Source organism: Hylobates moloch, unplaced genomic scaffold (assembly GCF_009828535.3).
Source record: "Hylobates moloch isolate HMO894 unplaced genomic scaffold, HMol_V3 SCAFFOLD_8, whole genome shotgun sequence".
Taxonomy (NCBI): Eukaryota; Metazoa; Chordata; class Mammalia; order Primates; family Hylobatidae; genus Hylobates; species Hylobates moloch.
Window position 1 is genome coordinate 83,705,661 of NW_026652283.1, and position 21,927 is coordinate 83,727,587.

General features: G+C 46.0%; 1 protein-coding gene across 1 annotated transcript in view; it reads right to left on the reverse strand.

The window, feature by feature from the left end:
• The window catches only part of LIMD1 (LIM domain containing 1), a 90,383-nt gene that overhangs the window by 34,041 nt on the left and 34,415 nt on the right, over positions 1-21,927 (reverse strand). Inside the window, exon 2 of the mRNA XM_032161827.2 lies at positions 13,216-13,317. Within this exon, the coding sequence (XP_032017718.1) occupies positions 13,216-13,317 (102 nt within the window). The remainder of the gene's footprint in view (positions 1-13,215; positions 13,318-21,927) is intronic.

Genomic DNA, 21,927 nt, shown 5'->3' on the forward strand with positions numbered 1-21,927 from the left:
GCCCAGCCAAAAAAATATATTTTAAAATAAAAAAAGTGAAAGAAAGATAAATTCAGACATACAAAAGTTTAAAGAATTCATCACCAGATCAGCACACGAAAAAGAACAAATGTTAAGAGAAGTCCTCCAAGCAGAAGGAAAAATGGTACCAGATGAAAACCTGAATCTAAACAAAAGGATGAGGAGGAGCAGAAATGGCAAATGTGAGGACAAGTGAGACTTTTTTCTTATTAGTTAAATCTCTTTAAAACTTTTAGAAGAAATTATGGACATGAATCTTTGTGACCTTGGGTCAGCCAATGTTTTCCTACAAAAAGCACCAAAACACCAGCAAAAAAAGAAAAAAAGTAGATAAATTATACTGCATCAACATTTAAAACCTTTGTGCTGTAAACAATACCATCAAGAAAATGAAAAGACAGTCCACAGAATGAAAGAAAATATTCGCAAATCCTATATCTGACAGGAGATTTATATGTAAAATATACAAAGAACTATTAAGACTCAATAATAAAAAGACAATCCAAGTAAAAATAAGCAGGGAATTGAGAAGACATTTTTCCAAATAAGACATACCAATGGCCAATAAATGTATGAAAAGATACTCAACATCATTAATCATCAGGAAAATGCAAATCAAAACCACAATGAGATCCAACTTCACACCAAATAGGTTAGAATAAAAAAACTAGTTAAGCCTAAGTGTTGGCAAGGATGTGAAATACTGGGAGTCTCATACATGGCTGGTGGGAATGTAACATGGTAGAGCTTCTTTAAAAAACAGGTCCTCAAAAGGTTAAACATAGTTACCACATGACCCAGCAATTTCACTCCTAATATTTACCCAAGAGAACAGAAATGATACGTTCACATAAACACCTGCCTAGGAATGTTCATAGCAACATTATTTATAATAGCCAAAAATAAAAACAAGTGTCTATCAACTGCTGAATGGATAAACAAAATATGGTACATCTATACAAGGGAATACTATTCAGCCATAAAAAGGAACGAGATACTGATTCATACTACAATGTGGATGAACCTGGAATGCATGCTAAGTGAAAAAGGCCAGACACAGAAGATCATATATTATATGATTCCATTCATATGAAATATCCAGAATAGGCAAATCTATAGGGATAGGAAGATCAGTGGTTGCTTAGGGATGAGGGAAGGTGAGTAACGAGGTGAAGTGATGAGTACCAGGTAATGGGGAAGTGTCACCTTTATTTATTCCAACATTTATTCTGTGTTCAGAATTATACTAAAGGTGCTGAAGGGTTATAAGGAGTAAAATTATGATCAGTTAAACCCTGTCCCTATTCTCCCAAAACTGATCACCTAGGGGGAGATAGAGATCCCTGCAAACAGTTTCAATCTAATCATAATTGAAAACACCATAGCACAGGCAAATGAACAAGGTACACATGGGACCCAAGATCAGGACAGTCGCAATGGAGATGGCAATGGAAGACACTGAAGGGAGAGTGATATTCACCTGGGTGGTGATGGAGGGTAAGGGTGACAAGGTACAGGGGTAGAAAAGGGCAGGTGATGTGCAGTGTGGCCAGGGGCTTCAGCACTTCAGGAGGCTGTGGGGCAGTGGAGGAGGGGGGTAGTTAGAAAGAAAGAAGACAGGAAGGAAGTTACAACTAATTTAAGGAATGTCTTAAACACCAGGCAAAAGAACTGGACTACAATGTTAAGGCAAGAAGTAGCTGAAGGTCTCTAAGTTGTGGAGTGGCCTCCTCGCTGCTGTGCCCAGAGACCAGACTGGAGGTGACAGCAGTGATCCATGCAAGAGACAGAGACGCTCTGCCCAAAATAGGGCATATGGGACCCTGCTGGCATCCAAATGCCACCAATGGTGACTATTGCAGGGCTGCTGCTGATGTGCAGAGGCAGCTGTCACCCTGCCCCTGAACACAGGGAAGGGCCTGCATCCTCTGGCCAGGCATTGGATTTGCCAGACCCCCAGGCTGACCCGTGCCCTGCTATGCATCTGGTCCTTGAAAACCTAGCCACAGGATCCACACCCAGTCAGCCTCAGTACTCCTGGGAAGAGTCTGCTAAGAGTTCACTTCCCTTTAAACTTTAACTGGCAGGAAGGTTATGTTGGCTTTGAGTCATCAAATCAACAGGATCTTACGCAGCAGATGGTTATGAAGACTATGGAGCAATGAGGGAAAAGGCATATCATATATTTCTAAGTGGAAAAAGCAGGGCATAAAAGCAAACATACACCGTGATGACAACCAGGCAAAAACGTCTATGTAGGTACAGCATACATTTTTGGGGGTTCTTTTTGGTATTGAATTATAGGTGATTTTCTTCTCCCATATATATTTTTTGACAATGTGACTACACTGACTTGGTGATGTATAAAGTATCAAAAACAAGAAACTTCATGAATAACTTCCTACTAATAAGTGAACTCTGGCTAAGAAGATTTAGAGGCCGGGCATTGTGGCTTGCACTTGTAATTCCAGCACATTGGGAGGCCAAGGCGGGAGGATCACTTGAGCCCAGGAGTTTGAGACCAATCTGGGCAACATAGTGGGACTCCATCTCTACAAAAATTAATTTCAAAAAAATTAGCCAGGGGACCAAAGGGACTGAGGTGGGAGGATCACTTGAGCCCATGAGGCAGAGGTTGCAGTGAGCCATAATGAAACACTGCACTCCAGCCTGAATGGCAGAGTGAGACTTTGTCTCAAAAAAAAAAAAGAAAAAAAAAAAAGATTTAGGAACAAGAGGCTTTACATGCAGTCTAATACAGTAGCCACAAGCTGCACATGGCTACTAAAATAAATTTAAACTTTAATTAATTAAAATGAAATAAAATGGAAAATGCAGCTCCTTAGTCACACTAGCCACATTTCCAGTGCTCAAGAGCCCCAAGTGGCCAGTAGCTGCTGTGTTAGATGGTGCAGGTCTACAGGTCAGAGAGAGGCCAGAGGACTGAAGTCCACATGAAGGTCAAGTGGGCTGGTGGTGAGGCCCACTGCAGGGCCACAGCCAAGTTCCCAGCTAACTTCATCACAATCCCCCAGGATGCTCCCCCTGCACACGCAGATCTCAGAAATCAGGATCTCTGCAGGCAGAGCCAGAGGTCGGCACCGCAACAGGCTCCTTGTGATGGCGACTGACGCACAGTGAAGGGTGAAGGCCATGGATATGGTGGCAAGCATATACACAGTGGCCACCTGCCCCTGGGCACGAACACACTTCCCCACTCACCAGCTGAGCAACTGCTCTGAGACCCCATGACCTCTTGTGTAAGATGAGTGTGGCTGGAAGGCAAGCAAGGGACACAAGAAGACAGCCACGTGCAGCTTGTGGCTACCGTATTGGACTGCATATAAAGCCTCTAGTTCCTAAATCTTTTTTTTTTTTTTTTGAGACAGAGTCTCGCTCTGTCACTCAGGCTGGAGTGCAGTGGCACGATCATGGCTCACTGCAATAAATGCAATAAATGCTCCACAGACAGCAGCTCACATTACACTGGCTTACAGGCATGGATCCACTGATGGGCAACTATGGGTGCAAACAAAACTGTCGGTGAAAGGAGGAGAGAGGAGGGAAGGGAAAGGGAAGGAGAATGAAGCTGAAGGGGCCAGAGCCAGGGGCAGAAATGTAAGAGAACAGCTGAGAGACACATGAAGAAGGGATACCCTCAGTGAGATGAGATGGCCACAGAAACCTGAGGAGTGCCTACAACGCCAGAATACAGTCAGGCCTGGGTAAAAGAGTTTACTCCCTAACCCAGGACTCCGGCTCTGAGATGAGGCACTGCGGTGCAACATCTTCCTGCTAATTACGGTGTGATGCTCCTGGCGTACTGGAGTGCTCTTCATTCTCCTCTTCGACTTGAGAAGACAAGTGACACCCTGGGCACTGCCAAGTATCACCCTTGGTCTGGGACTACCACGGGGGAAAGGTACAGACTTCCAACAAAAACCAGATATGTGCAATATCAGGAGCTTAGGACGCAGACATGGCCACATAAGGTATAGGTTACACCAAAGTTAGCCTCTACAATATACTGCAAAACCTCTCAGACTGTGTTCAGACGATAGGAACAAAGGAATCTGATGGTCCCCTGTCAGGGACTTCCTGGCCTCTGACTGAACCAGCAGAGTCTGACCTGGGAAACCAGGTTTGGCCCCAACTCCAGTGCACTAGCAGAACTAGGCTTGCAGGAGATGGACACAAGAGACCCTTTGATAACCAAAGTAAGTGGCCCCTTCACTCTCTTCTGATCCCTGCGGCCCTCTGGCCAGCTCCAGCCTATTTTGGTTGCTTCCTGATCTTTCCCGTGCCCACTGATTTCCTTTAGCATCTGCCCACTCTTCCTTTCTCACATTCTTGATCTTCAGCTTTTTCCTTAGGTCCTGCTGACTCATTCAGCTCATACAGAACTGCTGAATATGATGAGAAATATTCGGACAATTCAACAGCTCAGAAACTCAGGGATCAAAGCCCTTAGTCCATTTCTCTACTATGGGTGCATCCCATGATTGAATTCTACCTCCCCTATTCCCAGCCCCAGGCTTGCCCTGTAAATGTGTATGAGCTTAACAGTATCCCAATACTATGTTTTGGGTACAGAGTCCTGCACTCACAACTCGAGGGTGGCCGAAAACCCAGTCTCTGTTGTCACACAACCCCAAGGCAGCTGCTGAACCTGAAAAGTCAAGCCAAGGCCCCATGGCTACAGCCCGGCTCCTGTCTTTGGCAAATACTCTCTCTAAGTAAAGGTAATTTAATACAGTGGCTAAAAGCAAGAGCTGCGGATCCACAGGTCTTGGGTTCAAGTGCTGACCACACCACTTAACAGTGACATCACCAACCACAAACTAAACTGTCCAAGCCTCAATCTGTACATCTTAAGTTGAGAGTAATAATAATAATGAACGTTGAACTCACTGAATTGTTACAGGATTTAGTGAGCCGCCATGGGTGGAGGAGGGCTATGTGGTGTCAGGCCCACAGTAAGCTAGAAAGCTTACCTATAAATTATCTATAAATATCGCGGTCACTGTTTTACAGAAGCAGACCTGCATGAATTAAAGGAAGATCTCCCTAGTTCAGGCTTAACTAATTCAAAATGCGTAAGCAGTTTCAGGGGCTGGGTTGACGAGGTCATTTACAAAGTCAACAAAAAAGGGAAAGGATTTCAGATGCAGTATTTAGACTTTGTAAGAAAAACAAAATAGCTGGCAAGAACCCTCCAGTCCTTCAGAGGCGAACTAACTGGTGAGTCAATCACCAAGCACTTACTCATTCGCTAAAAACCTCGGTTCCACAACACGAGGCTTGGTCCTAATTGTTTTATTTATCTCAAGTAACAAAATGGCATTTTGTGAGTGTTCTAGATGCAGGCTTTTTACTAAGAAAGGCTTTCTTCCAACTGGGTCTCAACAAGTGAGATTTTACTATAAATCCCATTCGCAATCTTCAACAGGCATGGACATTCGGTTTTTGGAAGGTGAAATGAGCAATGGTATATAATCTTAGTTTTGCTTTTTCTCCCCACTAAGTCATGGCTGGCAGGTCACAGTGCATCCTACACCCAGCAATATAAACAGTAGGTTACACCACTGCAATTCATTCTGGCCTGGACTTACACATCCCAGCACCATCTCAAGTGGACCCTGTCTGGCCCTCTGCAGCCTTCCACTGAGCTCGGACCTGCACTGGGTGTAATTTCTGTCAACTGTGGGACTGGCTGCTTCCCAACTTCCATCCCCAAGGTGGGCACCCCCCTGCTCCATGGGCTTCCGGCAGGGAGAGTATATTTACTTAGTCCATCATTTTCCGTCTCATATCATCGAAAAACTAATAGGAATCATGACACTAACATGGCAAGCAGGTTTCGCCTGACTGTAGGATGGAATTTGTTTAGTCTGTGAAATGAACGTCTTACTTTTTAAACCTCAATCTGCCTGCAGTGAGGACGCAGGACCTTGCCTACTTCTCCCTCACAGACCACTTTTTTTTTTTTTTTTTTTTTGAGACAGAGTCTCGCCCTGTCGCCCAGGATGGAGTATAGTAGCACAATCTTGGCTCTGCCTCCTAGGTTCAAGTGATTCTCCTGCCTCAGCCCCCCAAATAGCTAGTATTGTAGGCACGTGCCACTACACTCGGTTAATTTTTGTATTTTTAGTAGAGATGGGGTTTTGCCATGTTGCCCAGGCTGGTCTCAAACTCCTGACCTCAAGTGATCTACCCGCCTCAACCTCCCAAAGTGCTGGGATTACAGGTTGAGCCACCACGCCTGGCCTCCCAGACTATTCTTGAAGGTGCCGAGAAGTCCACTCAACCCCACAAGTCAGCATGTTGTTCCTCCTCTCATGCTGCTGCTTCTGAGGCACAGGTGGGAGCCAGCCTCCCTCAGACAGGCCACTTGACACGTAAGTAGACACAGCTGCCAACAGAGGCCACTCCTGCCCTCTCCACGGACCTCCCTCCCACTCCAGGGTGTGCCAACAGCTTCCTGAGAGTGTCCAGTGCCAGTGGGGGGGCATGGCCGCCTGGGGTGGGCAGAGCCTGAGGGGGGAGGAGGGAGACCCACAGCACTCATCTCCACGGCAACCAAACATTCCCAGCCCAAGGAGCACAGCAAGGAAGAAGGGAACTTGAACAAACCACACAAACGCCCACACCACAACCTGATGCTTACTGCTGGAACGAGCACCAAGGAAACAATCCCACAGAAGGAAGGAAAGATGCTGCACGAAGATGCTGGCTGCGGCTGTGTGTAACAACCTGCAAACCAGCCATTAACTGTGGCACGACTTATCGATCACCATGTAACTTAAAATTATTATTATGAACTATGACATGATGTTAAATTGAAAAGGATACAGCATTGTTTATATAGTATGATCACAACTCTAAAAAATGTGTATAAACTTGGAGAAAAACTGGCAAGGAAAACATAAAAGTGACAGTAGCTGAGCTACAATGCTAACATAACAGGTTTCCGTCTTTAAAATTTTCTTTGCAGCGGCCAGATGTGGTGGCTCATGCCTATAATCCTAGCACTTTGGGATGCCAAGGCAGACAGACTACTTGAGCCCAGGAGTTCGAGACCAGCCTAGGCAACATAGCAAGACCCTGTCTCTACAAAAAATAATAAAAAATAGCTGAACACGGTGATGAATGTCTGTAATCCCAGCTACTCAGGAGGCTGAGGTAGGAGGATCGCCTGAGCCCAGGAGTTCAAGGCTGCAGTGAGCTGTGATCACACCATTGTACTCCAGCTTGTACGACAGAGCAAGACTCTGTCTCAAAAAAAAAAGATAAAATTTTCTCACAGCTTTCCCCATTGCTGCTTCTCATCAGCAGATGGAGAAATGTGCATATCCGTGTAAGGGAACCTGCCACGGTGCCTGTGAGAACTGCACATAGCCATCTATGCAAAGGTTTGCCTGAATCTTGGTGGAACACCTTGTAGGCTTCCAGAACATAAAAAGATGCACGGCTGTCTCTCATTCACCTCCCTATTCCCCTAGGAGCCTGTCACCAGACAGTGTCTTATCTCTAATGAGGTATGGGGATTTCTGCCTGCCCCTCAGAACAGAGCTGTGGGCTCTGAGACCACTTCGCTGCAGTCTAAAATTGCTTCTCAAAATCCCACTTGTGTGGCAGTCATCAGCCCCTTTTGCTTCAGTGTCATCCTCTTCAGTGTACGGGACAAGGACCCAGGAAGATGGTACCTTTGACATATTCTTTGTGATGCCTATGTAAGTAATAAACTGCCTAAAGTAACAGTGGCTTGTTGTATCTTTACCAAACTAGTCAGGCCCTGGACTTGCCCTGTAAATGTGTATGAGCTTAACAGTATCCCAATACTATGTTTTAATGCAGTATCAATGGACCTCAAGAAGTATGTGTATATACCAACAGATACCACCATATGCCATATGCTATATATATATATAAAATATAAATAAAATAAAATATATATAAATATCTATAAAATCTGGCTTTACATACTATATACAGTGTTTTAAACTAGATTTTCATAAATGCAATGGGAAAATAGAAAAGATACATATACAAATATGTTCAGAAATATACACACTAACCAGACTCTATCAATAACCGAAATAAGATAAAGAACAAAGAAAACACACTTATTTTTGCTTGACTAGGTGGAAATAAATCAGAGGAGGGAGAACCAGAAAAACAACGAAGTACAGGTGAGCATAGATTCAAGAGGTCTGGATTCCGTGCCAGCTCCATAGCCAGGTTTTTGACCTTGAGAAATTCTCTTTCCCTGTCTGCCCCCATTTTCTCTTCTAAGAAGGAAGGGATGCCCTAGATGCACCCAGACCCCCAGCTGTGCCGTCTCCATGGCGTTGAGGCTCACAGAGACACACTCAGGACCTGCAGAGCTGAGACATAGAGCTCCTGGGTGCCTCCTTCTGCTGAAAGCTGAGTTAAAGGGCAGCAATCTGGTAACTGAAAAAAGACAAGTCGCCTCCAGTGTCTGAGAGAAGCTGCTGAGACACATGCCCAGTCTCCAACATTCCAACTGCTCTTTGGAACTGGAGAGGAAGTGGGACATTCACACAGCAGGAGGGCGTGCAGCCCCAGGGCAAACAGCAATGCCCCTGCACTCACTTTTTGACAAAATCCGAATCCTCATTCCTTCAGCAACTCTGTTCTAGGGACTGGTTTGCTGACAATGGATCCACAGAGAGTGCGGTTCACCGTCTATATAATAACACCAACAAGGGTCGGGCGTGGTGGCTCGCACTTGTAATTCCAGCACTTTGGGAGGCCAAGGCAGGCAGATCACCTGAGGTCAGGAGTTCAAGACCAGCCCGGCCAACAGGGTGAAACCCTGTCTCTACGAAAAATACAAAAATTAGCCGGGCCTGGTGGTACATGTCTGTAGTTCCAGCCACTTAGGAGGCTGAGAGGCAGGAGAATCGCTTGAACCCGGGAGGCAGAGGTTGCAGTGAGCTGAGATCATGCCACTGCACTCCAGCCTGGGCAACAGCGTGAGACCTGTCTTTAAAAAACAAAACAAAACAAAACAACAAGAGAGCAGAGTGCACCAAATTCAGGAGAAGTCTCTTCCTGCTAAGGAAACAGGGAAGGCTTCCTGGAAGAGGAGGCATTTGAGCTGAGTCATAAGACTGGACAGAGAAATGTATTAAGTGAATGGGGAGAGGCTATTCTAGATAACAATGTGATCAGAGGCATGGAAGTGAAAAAGAGAAATTCAGTTTGACTGGAATAGGAAGCAGGAAGTGATAAGACAGGGACAAGACCACAAAGGCCTTCAATGCTAGACCAATCAAAAACCCAAACCAGGTCTGTCTTCCTTAAGTGTCTGTGCTTGTCACAATTTGAAGAAAGAGAAACTCAATGCATTATGAAATAGACAGCCACTCTAGCAGCCATGGATGGAACCCACAGACTCATCTGCAATGGGCTAAATGTCTATGTCCCCCTAAAATTCCTATGTTAAAATCTAACCTCTGGCCGGGCACGGTGGCTCACGCCTGTAATCCCAGCACTTTGGGAAGCTGAGGCGGGTGGATTACCTGAGGTCAGGACTTGGAGACCAGCCTGACCAACGTGAAGAAACTCTGTCTCTATTAAAAATACAAAAATTAGCCAGGTTTGGTGGCGCATGGCTGTAATCCCAGCTACTTGGGAGGCTGAGGCAGGAGAATCACTTGAACCCAGGAGGCGGAGGTTGTGGTAAACCGAGACTGCACCACTGCACTCCAGCCTGGGCAATAAGAGCAACACTCCATCTCAAAAAAAGAAAAAAAATCCTAACCTCCAAGGTGATGGGATTAGGGGGTAGGATTAGGAGGTGATTCTCATGAGGTGGAACCCTCAGGAATGGGATTAGTGACCTTATAAAGGAGATTCCAGAGAGCTCCCCTTCTACCATATGAGTACCCAGGAAGTGGGCCCTCAACAGATACCTCATCTGCCAGCACCTTGATCTTGGACTTTCCAGCCTCTAGAACTGTGAGAAATACATTTCTATTGTTTATAAGCCAACCAGTGTATGGTACTTTGTCATAATAGTCCAAACAGACTAAGACGCTCATCAATCGGTTTTCCCTCACCAACAGCTTCCCTAATTCGAATGGTAATTGCTTGAGGTGGAAAACAGCCTCCCCTTAATATTTATTTTCTTTTTCCTGAAAAATAGAGCAAGTATTGAGAAACCGTTGCAGGAGTCAAAGGTCAAAGATAAATTGTAAACAAAGATCTGATACAAGCAGCCAACAAACATGAAAAAATGCTCAAGGGTCAGGTGTGGTGGCTCATGCCAGTAATCCCAGCCCTGTGGGAGGCTGAGGTGGGAGGATCACCAGAAGTCAGGAGCTCGAGATCAGCTTGGGCAACACAGCGAGACCTCTGTCTCTACAAAAATTTTAAAACATTAGCTGGGCATGGTGGCACATGCCTGCAGTCCCAGCTACTCAGAAGCTAAGGCAGAAGAGTTGCTTGAGTTTAAGGCTGCAGTGAGCTACAATTACATCATGGCACTCCAGCCTGGATGACACAGCAAGACCCCATCTCAAAACAAAACAAACCTCCACATCATTAATCATCAAAGAAATGCAAATCAAAACCACAAAATGGCCATTATTAAAAAGTCAAAAAGTAGATGTTGGCAAGGCTATGGAGAAAAGGCGATGCTTATACACGGTTGGTGGGAGTGTAAATTAGTTCAGCCACTGTGGAAAACAGTTAGGAGATTTCTCAAAGAACTAAAAATAGAGCTACCATTTGACCCAGTAATCCCATTACTGGATATATATGCAAAGAAAAGTAAATCTTCTACCAAAGATACCTGCACTCGTATGTTTATCACCACACTATTCACAATAGCAAAGACATGGTATCAACCTAGATGCCCATCAGCAATAAATGAATAAAGAAAATGTGGTACATATACACCATGGAATACTACACAGCCATAAAAAAATGACATCATGTCCTTTGCAGCAACATAGAAACACAAGAAACAGAAAACCAAATAGCTGAAAAACTTTCTACTGGGTACTATGTTCACTGTGTGGGTGACAGGACCAATTAGAAGCTCAAACTTCAGATTCGCACAATATACCCTTGTAACAAACCTGCACCTCTTGAATCTAAAACCAAAATTAAAATTTAAATAAATAAATAAATAAATAAAGGAGGGCCTAAACACAACTCCCATCCAGATAAAACACAAACATGTGCCCAAGACTTTATTTAACTCATCAATTAATAGAGGAACCAATAAGTGGTATAATTGGGAGAATTCAAAGAATCATAGGCCATCAGGAAATGTTGACATCAATGTGTTTAATAGATTGCAAAACTGGTCATTCTCCACAGGGCAACAATCACCAACTGCACCTCCACCAGACAGTCTGCATTGCTATAGACAAGAATTGTGTTTGTTACCATCAATATTCTACAACTTACAGAGTGCAACATAGCTCAAAGACAAGGAAAGGCCCAGAGACCCAGATAATTCGATAACCAGACCACTCCTAGATTTCTACTGCGGACATTCTCAAAGTCTTTCCCTACACAGGTGAACACTGATCAATGTGTAAACCATAAACTCTCAGGCATGTGTTCTAGGGGAAATTGCAGTGAGGACTGAAGCATGAGGTTCAGAACTCAGGCATCTGCCTGGACCATCAAGGCTCAGCAGGTTAGGAGGCCACTGGTTAATCACATGCACTGGTTAACTTTATACCAGGAATTAGGATCTCTGGCTGTGAGCAAGTTCTTCCCCTTCCCTTCACCAGAAGGATCCAAAATGAGGATCCCCAAACCAATGGTAGTCAGCCCTGATCACACCCTGGAAGTATCTGAGAAGCTGTGAAAAAATACACTTGCCCCACTTGGGCAGGCGCAGTGGCTCACGCCTGTAATCCCAGCACTTTGGGAGGCTGAGGTGGGTGGATCACAAGGTCAAGAGATCGAGACAATCCTGGCCAACATGGTGAAACCCCGTCTCTACTAAAAATACAAAAATTAGCTGGGCGTGCTGGTGTACATCTGTAGTCCCAGCTACTCGGGAGGCTGAAGCAAAAGAATCGCTTGAACCCAGGAGGCGGAGGTTGCAGTGAGCTGAGATAGCACCACTGCACTCCAGCCTGGGCGACAGAGCGAGACTCCGTCTCAAAAAAAAAAAAAAAAAAAATTAATACACTTGCCTCACTCCAGAAATTCCAAGGGTGATGCCCTGGCCCCACCCTTGATTAGCAGAATCAGATTGAGGTTCCTAGCTAATCCTATCAGATTAGGATTTAGCTCTGATTCTGATTAGCAGGGGTTTAAAGTCTCCACAGGTGATTCTAACGAGCAGTCAGGATTGCAAACCACGAGGCCAGATGGTTAGAAAGACCCCTTTGTTCCTGACACCCTGTGACTCTGCTGTAACATTCCCTTTTAGTTGAGAGCTGCTAGCCTCAGTATAGGATTGAGAATATAAGCAGGACATTTTCCAAAAATACTCCTCAAAATTAATCTTTGATAGAGACAGAAAACAAGCAAAATCCATAACTTGGTCAGACTTGGCAAGCATGCAACGTGTTAGAATCTTCCACGGGGAGCGGTTGCCGTCCATTCAATCCAGACTCCTGATGGGCTGCTTGAATTATAATGCATGTACTGGGGTACAAAGATGCCCACAGGTGTGTGCTACACGGGTGGCATGCACACACACCTCATGCTCATACAGCAGCCTCCAAATCAAAGATGAGGTGAGGGAGGTGGTTACACAGTAATAAAGGACCCCCTCTCCGCCTCACACTGGGGTAGCTGACTGACGAATCACTTTTGGTTGGCTGGTCCCCACAGTGGGGGAGAGAACCGACAAATAGGGTAGGCATGGTGAATCCCAGCACTTCCTCCCAAATCTTCTGAAACCTCTTCTTACATATTTCAAACCTGATGTGATTAGGGATCACTCTGAACTCATTCAACTTATCACCAGAATCACAGGCAATCTTTGGTATTGTGTTAAGTCACCGTGCCCTGATCGGCCTCTGTTGGTGGTAAGAAATTCTGCTATAAAAGACACTGTCTGGCTTTTCTGTGGGGCTGAGGAGGGCCATGGACCAACTGTCTCCGGAAAGATGACCTTCTCTCTCCTCCCTTTCTCGGTTCCCATGTTCCTTATGCATCCCCCACACACCCGACACCCACACCCACACTTACTGCAAGCTGCACAGGTGAAGCATGTGTCATGGTAGAGGTTCCCCATGGCCTGACAGGCCTGGCCAGCCCCAAACACCCCTTTGCTGCATTTCACACAGGCTCCTGCAAGGACAAGAGAAACATCAGTGAGTCAGGAGGGAACCAGTGTAAACTGAGTCATAAAAAAGCCAATGAACAAAGCATAATACCATCCCTCCCCATGGCCAGCCCACCACCAAATCCAGTGGATGACTCATTTGAAGTCTATCTCTCCCTCTCCCTCTGTCACTCTTTCAACTGCAGAAAACAGCTACCAGGCTGGACTTCAGGTCCCACTTTCCCTGCCCCACTGTTATGCTAATGTTCAGAATTCCTGGGCTTGGTCAACTCCCTCCCTCACCCCACCCAAAGCTTTTGAAGGTTCCCACTGTTTACAAGACAGTTCAGAAAGATTGCACCATCACTATAATATGCCAAGCATGCAGGTTGGGCAATTTCTTTTTTCTTCCTTTTTTTTGAGATGGGGGTCTCGATATGTTGCCCAGACTGGTCTTGAACTCCTAGGCTCAAGCAATCCTCCCGCCTTGGCCTCCCAAAGTGCTAGGATTACAGGTGTGAGCCACCATGCCTGGCCAGACAATTCCAACTAAATTATTTCCTTTAATTTTCAGTGGGAACCACCAACTAGGATTTAGTAACCTCAATTTTTACAAAAAGTATATCACACTCCAAGCCCCGGGTTTGTCAGACTGCAAGCAAGTGCTCTTCCCTGCCCTTCCACCAGCAGCTCCCCACCCCCTAACAAGTCCCACAGGGTCTTAGCCCAGCCTTTGCTGATGGGCCCCTACTTAGTACATTCTACTCCTGCCCTTCTGTTCACTCAAGTCCTGAGGTTTCATCTCAGCCTGCCCCACGATTCCTTCCTCAGACTGTTTGAGGCCAGGAGTTCAACATCAGCCTGGGCAACATAGGGAGATCATCCACTGAGAGAGAGAGAGAGAGAGAGAGAGAAACTTTTTTTGAGACACAGTCTCACTCTGTCACCTGGGCTGGAATGCAGTGGTGCAATCTCAGCTCACAGCAACCTCCGCCTCCCAGGTTCAAGTGATTCTCTTGCCTCAGCCTTCCAAGTAGCTGGGACTACAGGAATGCACAACCAAGCCCAGCTAATTTTTGTATTTTCAGTAGAGACGGGGTTTCACCATGTTGGCCAGGCTGGTCTCCAACTACTGACCTCAGGTGATCCGCCTGCCTCGGCCTCCCAAAGTGCTGGGATGACAGGCATGAGCCACCGCGCCTGGCCTGAAAAAACAAATTTAAAGAGCCAGGCTCTAACCTTGAGCCTCCCACCTACCCATGACTCCTGTAGAATGGATTAATGGTGATCGGCTCTCTGGGTGTCCGTTTCTTAATTAGGAAATAGAGGTTCCTTCCATCTGCCCTGCATATTCCCAGGAGCAGCAATTAAAAGAGTTGCTTTGTAAACCAAAAAGTTCTAAAGAGTTAACATGCCTCAACTACAAAGTGCTTATTGGGATGCCTGGTCTAGAACAGCTCCACAATTTACTAGCTATGTGACAAGCGCAGACTAATTGAACTCCGATGTTGGGCTAGAAAATGGGGACAACAGTGGCCCCCTCGTAGGATTACTGTAAGAGAATATGTGCAAAGTACTTAGTGCAGGGCCCCATACTTGGGAAATGCTCAATTAACAGGCAAATTGTAAGGATGACAATCATGTTACTGCCTCCTGCAAAAAGTGCCTTCAGCTTAAAAAGAGCTGTCTAAGAAGTTCTGGGCCTCTCTGGATCTCACATGGGCTCTGTGAACAGGCTGGAGGTCTCTCAGGCTAGGCCAGCCCAGAACCCCTACAGCAGCAGCCCAGGCTCCGGGCCTGTCCACATCAAGGAGGCCTTGGAGTCTCCCTCCCAAAGAACTCCCCTATTACAGTCAAATGAAAGACAGCACAATTATGTAAACAATGCGCAAGATGAAAAAAGATTCATGGAGGAATATATTAAAATATAAACAGTGGTTTCTTTCTGTTGTAAAACTGTAGCTGGCCTTATTTCTTTACATTTTCTGTAGTTTTTTATAAGACAGCAGGCATTCATTACTTTACAGATTTTAAAAGGTCGTCTCAAAAAAGTGTTTGAATATGTTCAAATACATTATATAATGTTAAAATTTTTGAAAAATCAACTTCACAGATTTTATAAATATCAATTGCTCCCCTAGCACCCAGCAAGGTAGCCAGCTGGCATCCTTTGGTCAGGAGGAGCTCAGGCATCCTTTTCTAACTCTGACTCCAATCTGCCAGGCTATTCTCAGGCTGCAAATTCCCAGCCTTCTGCCCACAGGGCAGAAAGCCCTGTGTTTCAGAGTTCATATCATTTTAAATTGATAAACTGCATCACCATCAAAGGAAGTCCAAGCTAACACAGCCTTCATGAAATTCCCCCACACCAACAGGTTTAAGGAGAAAGCCCCTCTGCTGACACCAGGACAGCAGGGTGAAGCAGTCTGTAGGAAACAGACAAGAAATTGACCATTGGAGAAATTCATTTATGGAAAGCTCAAGAGGGCACAAGTATTGGTTATCTGCAGTTCTTCTTCTGTTTCAACATTTTCAAACATGCAGAAAAGTTGAAAGAATTATACAGAGGGTACCCATGTACTCACCATCCCGATTCTATAATTAACGTTTTGCTATCCATTCCTCAATCAATCCAACAATCCATCCGATTCTTGATGGATTTCAAAGTTGCAGGCAGCAACTTCACCCCAAACACTTCAGCCTCCCCATCATTAACTAGAGTTCATTATTTATTTGCTTAGGCTTATTTTTTTCCAGGTAAAATTCACAAACAGACATGAAAAGTATAAGTCTACCATTCAATGAGTTTTGACAAATGATCTAGGTAAAGCAAACCCAAATCAAGATATCGAATATTTCCAACACCCCCAAAAAGTTCCTGCCTGCCTCCTCTCTTCCATCTTCTCTTTAATGGCTATGAAATGCATGTGTGTGCATGTATATGTGCCTGTGGAGGGGAGGGTGGCGGGGGGGATGAGATTACTGGACAGTTGGCATTTCTGTTCCTTGCAAGCAGCAAAGTCAACAGGGAGCCCCCACCAGCATGAAACTGAAAGCATCAAGTAATTCAGAGGCATCAGCATTTCTTTCTGTCTAATGATTTTTATATACAACTTAGGTACCTTATGCTCTCAAGGTAGAAAATACAGTTCCGGGCAAACTGCATTTCTTTTGCTGGCACACATGGAGCTGTGGGGCCCACCTAGCAGCAAAGCATAAACACAACAGGGTTCAGGCATTACCACTCATCTTTAAGGCTCCTTTAAGCGGTCTCATCACTCTGGAAAGCAGTGGTGTTCACGGCTGCTGCTAGGGGCCCATGCACAGTGGCCACTGGACCAGGCCGAGCCAAGTGGGGCCTCTAGTATTTGGGATGGGGCAAATGTGGAAGTGATGGTGGTGGTGCATCCGCCATTGGGCACAGCACCTACCATGCTGTGGTGAGTTGCTAGTTACCTGGGCATTTGCCTGCCTCTCCTAGTGAATTGCAAGCACCTTCAGAGTAAGGGCCATGTCTTAACTGTGGCCTCCGCAAGTGCTCAGGGAAACAAGTGTGAGTTGAATCACATTCCACATAGTTCCCTGCACAGTCCTTTCCTCTTTCTTCCTTACCTGGCACCTGCTTCCTTGTATCTTGGACACACATGTCTGTTCCCCCACAAGCACTTCATACCAAGGCCCAGGGTCTTATTCATTTCTGAACACCCCCAGCCACAGACAAAGTGCACTTAGTATCCCCTCAGCAGACCTAAACACAGAGAAATGGGTTCTATGGACATCTATTGGGAACTGGCGATGACATAATTCAAATGCGACGATGGGGGAGAAATCTTTCCGAAAAGTGCCAAATATCAGGCCATGGCAAAATGTCAAGGTATGAGTTAGGTTATTGTTCGGTAATGCCAAAGTCCACTTCGAGATTACCCATCGTAAGTCCCCTGGTGGACCTGACTCTAAGCCTTTACAATGAGCAACAAAAGCTAGTTTGTCAGGCATCAACCAAAGCACACTCGAAGCAGGCTACCTGTAATGTTAAAGCAGTGCACTCGTGACTATAATTCTGCTCACAAACATGGTGTAAAACCACTCCCAAATGCTGTGGCCTCTTTGTTTAACCTCCTGTAAAATGCTGGCTACAAACAGCAGAGGGGCGCGGGGACTCAGCAGCTTAGCATGGCATGCCCACCTTTCCACCACCCACAGCGTGAGCACATGAAGAGGACTATCCTGCAAGACAGCTCACCACAAAGGAAAGGTGAAATGAATTGCACGTGTCAGTGCAATGCTGCTGGCCCAGACTGCAGAAGCAAATGCATCTTATTAGGGTTTGGGGAATGAAATCCAGCACCTCTCCTACCCCTGTTCATAAGAGGCTGGCAGGATGGCCAGTGTCTTCACGTGGATGCTCTGACAACAGCTAGTGCCCCCCTGGACTTCCTGCCACTTTATCTCTCAACGGCAGAGCTTCCTCCCCTCTCTCCACACCCTGCTCAGCTACACTCTCTTCTGGTTTCCTCTCTCTGAGGCCTGTGACCCTCTGCCTTCAGCTGTCCCTCACTTTCTGTTCCTGCAGCTGAGTCCTTCGGGCTGCTGACATCCTTTCTCTCCACCGTGACCAGTGACCACCTAGCACAGATACAAAACAAGGAAGCCACCTGTGTTCGATACCATGGAAGACCCCATAAGAAGCCAAGCAGGTAGGAAAAGATTTCATCCTTGTGGCTAAATGGATCTAAAAGTACTTCCTAGACAGAAAAGGTAGGGAAAACAATAAACTGACTTTCACATTCTAGGAAATCATGTGTCTACTATGGGCCAGACCCTGGACTTGGGGATTTCTTTGTTTTTTTTTTTGAGACAGAGTCTCACTCTGTCGCCAGGCTGGAGTGCAGTATATCAGTATGGACTCATAGATATTTTATTCTTTGGATTTTTATTATTATTATTTGAGACAGAGTCTTGCTCTGTCATCCAGGCCAGAGTGCAGCATGCGATCTCGGCTCCCTGCAACCTCTGCCTCCTGGTTCAAGCTATTCTCCTGCCTCAGCCTCCCGAGTAGCTGGGATTACAGGTGTGCACCACCATGCCTGACTAATTTTTGTATTTTTAGTAGAGACGGGGTTTCTGCATGTTGGCCAGGCTGGTCTGGAACTCCTGACCTCAGGTGATCCGCCTGCCTCAGCCTCCCAAAGTGCTGGGATTACAGGCGTGAGCCACCGCACCTAGCTAGACTTGGGGATTTCAACCAGTGAAAGAGCTGCTGCCATCTCCTGTCTAAAACCCAAGTTCCAGAAAGGTCCTGTCACTTGCTGAAGGCTGCACAGTGGGTAGGTTTGAAAGAAGGAATCTGAGCCCCAGTTCCAACTCAAAGGTCTCATTATGACTATCTGGTTGGCAGCTGTGGCTATTCCTGCCACACATGCCCCCCGACCCCCATCATGAGGGGAGCTCCTTCCTCACCCCGTAACATATCACCTGCTCAGGGATTCAGACCCCAGACCAGCCCTGCCCCCAATCTCCTACTACCCACCCTGGCCCACCTTCCATTCTACCTTGTCCCTCACACACATGACCATCTTTCTGCCTGGGACCTCAATCACAAGGCCTCTCCCCGGGGGGCGACCCGCAGCTCCTCCTGCCCTTCTGTGAGGGGCCCCGCAGGTGCGTGCCTTCTGATTGCCCTTCAGGAAACCATTCATTCCCCCTACAAACACTTCCCTCTCACTCATTTGGAGCCAGCCCCTCTCCAGATGCTGGCTACAGGATGGGGAGCAGGGTGACTGCACTGTGGCCCTGCCCTTGTAGAAACCAGACCCTGCCACCACTGGTGGTGAGCTGCCCAATCTCATCTGTACGTTCACTAAGTGGTCCGGGCTGAGCAGAGGCTCAGGATCAACAAGAAGAAAAAGAGTAGGCTCTTAGCCTCCCTTGGCTTTGCCAGGGTCCACCATGCCACAAGATTTTAAAGAAATGTCCAACAGAGGAAAGAAAATATATCATCATGTTACTATAACAACCAAGCTCAAAAATCAGACGGGAAGTAAGAGGAATAAGGAATACACTTTTAGGAGAAGAGAGGAAGGGATGGGCATTTTTCCCCTGCAATTAGACTTACTGCCCCTTTAGCCCATTCTCCAAATTGTAGCCCAAGCGATCTTCTTATAAAACAGCTTTAATGAGATATAAGTAGCATATAATAAGCTGTACCTATTTAAAGGGTACAATTTGGTATTAAAATGGGAAAAGTCCCCTTGTCCCTCTCACAGGGTGTGCAGTGGGAGTGTGGCTCACTTCTTCAGTGCCCCGCTGTTCAAACCTCTAGGGGAGCATACAGGCTGTCCTCTGACTGCCCTAGCCAAACTCTGCCTCGTTCTGCCGGTTGATGGCCTGCCGGTGTGGTGGTGTCTGTTGGTGTGCTCCCAGCATCCTCTTGCCATCCAGCTGCTTGTATCTTCTTCCGCTGATGTGTTCCTCCCACCATCCAGCAGCTTCTGTCTCTGCCTTGCTAGGGTCTCAGGTTTTTACAGGCCCAGGATGGGAGCAAGGCAGGCTGGGGTGGTCTTGGAAAATGCAATATTTGGGTGCGAAGGCAGAAGTGCCTGTCCTCACCTAGGTCCCTGGTGGTAGAGCCCTAGCCAGGGACCATGCCCTCCTCTACCCAGCACTTCCCTTCCCTGCTTCTGTATCACTATATTGTGACATTTCTTTTCTTTTTTATTTTTATTTTTTTTTTGAGACAGTCTCGCTCTGTCACCCAGGCTGGAGTGCAGTGGCGTGATCTTGGCTCACTGCAACCTCTGCCTCCCAGGTTCAAGCGATTCTCCTGCCTCAGTCTCCTGAGTAGCTGGGATTACAGGCATGTGCCACCACACCTGGCTAATTTTTGTATTTTTAGTAGAGACGGGGTTTCACCATGCTGGTCAGGCTGGTCTTGAACTCCTGACCTCATGATCTGCCCGCCTCGGCCTCCCAAAGTACCGGGAATATAGGTGTGAGCCACTGTGCCCAGCCCCATGTTGTGACATTTCTATACACCTGTGAAATCATCACCACAATCAAGACAACGATCAAATCCACTGCCCCAGGGATTCCCCATGTCCTCGTGCCTTTTGCAATCCCTCCCCCCTTCCTCTTCCTCTCCCCAGGCAACCACTGATCTGCTTTCTGTCATCACAGATTAGCTTGTCTTTTCTAGTTTATATAAATGGAATCTGGAGTATGTACTTTATCTGGTTTATGTACTTTATCTGGTTTCTTTCACTCAATATAAATTGAGATTCACACATGCTGTTACATGCAGCAGGAGCTCATTCCTCTTTATTGCCATGTGGTATTCCACCATATGGATGTATTAGTTTGTTTATCCATTTGCTTGTTGATGTATATGAGCTGTTTCCAGTTTGAGGCTATTACAAATAAAGATGCCATCAATATTTGTGTACAGTGTTTGTAATGGACATACATTTGCATTTCTCTTGAGTAAAGGCCTAGGAGTGAAACGGCTGGGTCTTATGGTAGGTGGATGATTAACCGTTTATGAAATTGACAAACTGCTTTCTGAAGAAGTTATATCATTTTACATTCCTACCAGCAGTTCATTAGAGTTCCAAATTCTCCACATCCTTGCCAACACTTGGCATGAATAGTCTTTTAAATGTTATCCATTCTATTGTAATAGGTTATACAGTAGCATCTCATTGTAGTTTTAATCTGCATCTCTCTAGTAACTGATGTTGTGTGTGGGCATCTTTTCACCTGCTTATTGCTCATCCTTTTCTTCTTTAGTGAGGTGCCCAAATCTTTTGCCTATTTTTTTTCTTATTGTTATGAGAACTCCTTATACATTCTAGATACAAGTTCTTTATCAGATATTGCTTCACAGAGGTTTTGCTAGAGTCCCACAAACTAGCTGCCTTGGTCCCCATAGACTCTCAGCTCCTTTTCAACTCCGGGAGTCCACCAGGTTCTGCCTCTCTTCTCCCTCCCTGTGCCAAGGCCTGGAAATTCTCTCGAGGCAATTAGCTGGGGCTGTCACTGGGCTCACCTCATTTGCTTCCTATCTCTCAAGAATCACCTTCTTGATGTCCAGTGTCTTGAAAACCTTTGGTTCATATATTCTTTTTTTTTTTTTTGAGATGGGGTCTTGCTCTGTCGCCCAGGCTGGAGTGCAGTGGCATCATCTCGGCTCACCACAACCTCTGCCTCCCAGGTTCAAGCGATTCTCCTGCCTCAGCCTCCTGAGTAGCTGGGACTACAGGCATGCAACACCACGCCTGGCTAATTTTTGTATTTTCAGTAGAGATGGGGTTTCGCCACGTTGGCCAGGCTGGCATTGAACTCCTGACCTCAAGTGATCCATCTGCCTCGGCCTCCCAAACTGCTGGGATTACAGTCATGAACTACCGTGCCTGGCCTATTTTTTTTCGGTTGTTTAAGGCAGGAGGTTCATCCAGTCCCTGATGCCCCATCTTTAGAATGGGCTTTTTCATTTTATATTTTATAAAAAAGTGATGGGTTCTCGCTATGTTGACCAAGTTGGTCTTGAATTCCTGGCTTCAAGTGATCCTCCCATCTTGGCCTCCCAAAGTGCTGGGATTACAGGTGTGAGCCACCACATCCAGCCCAGAATGGGCATT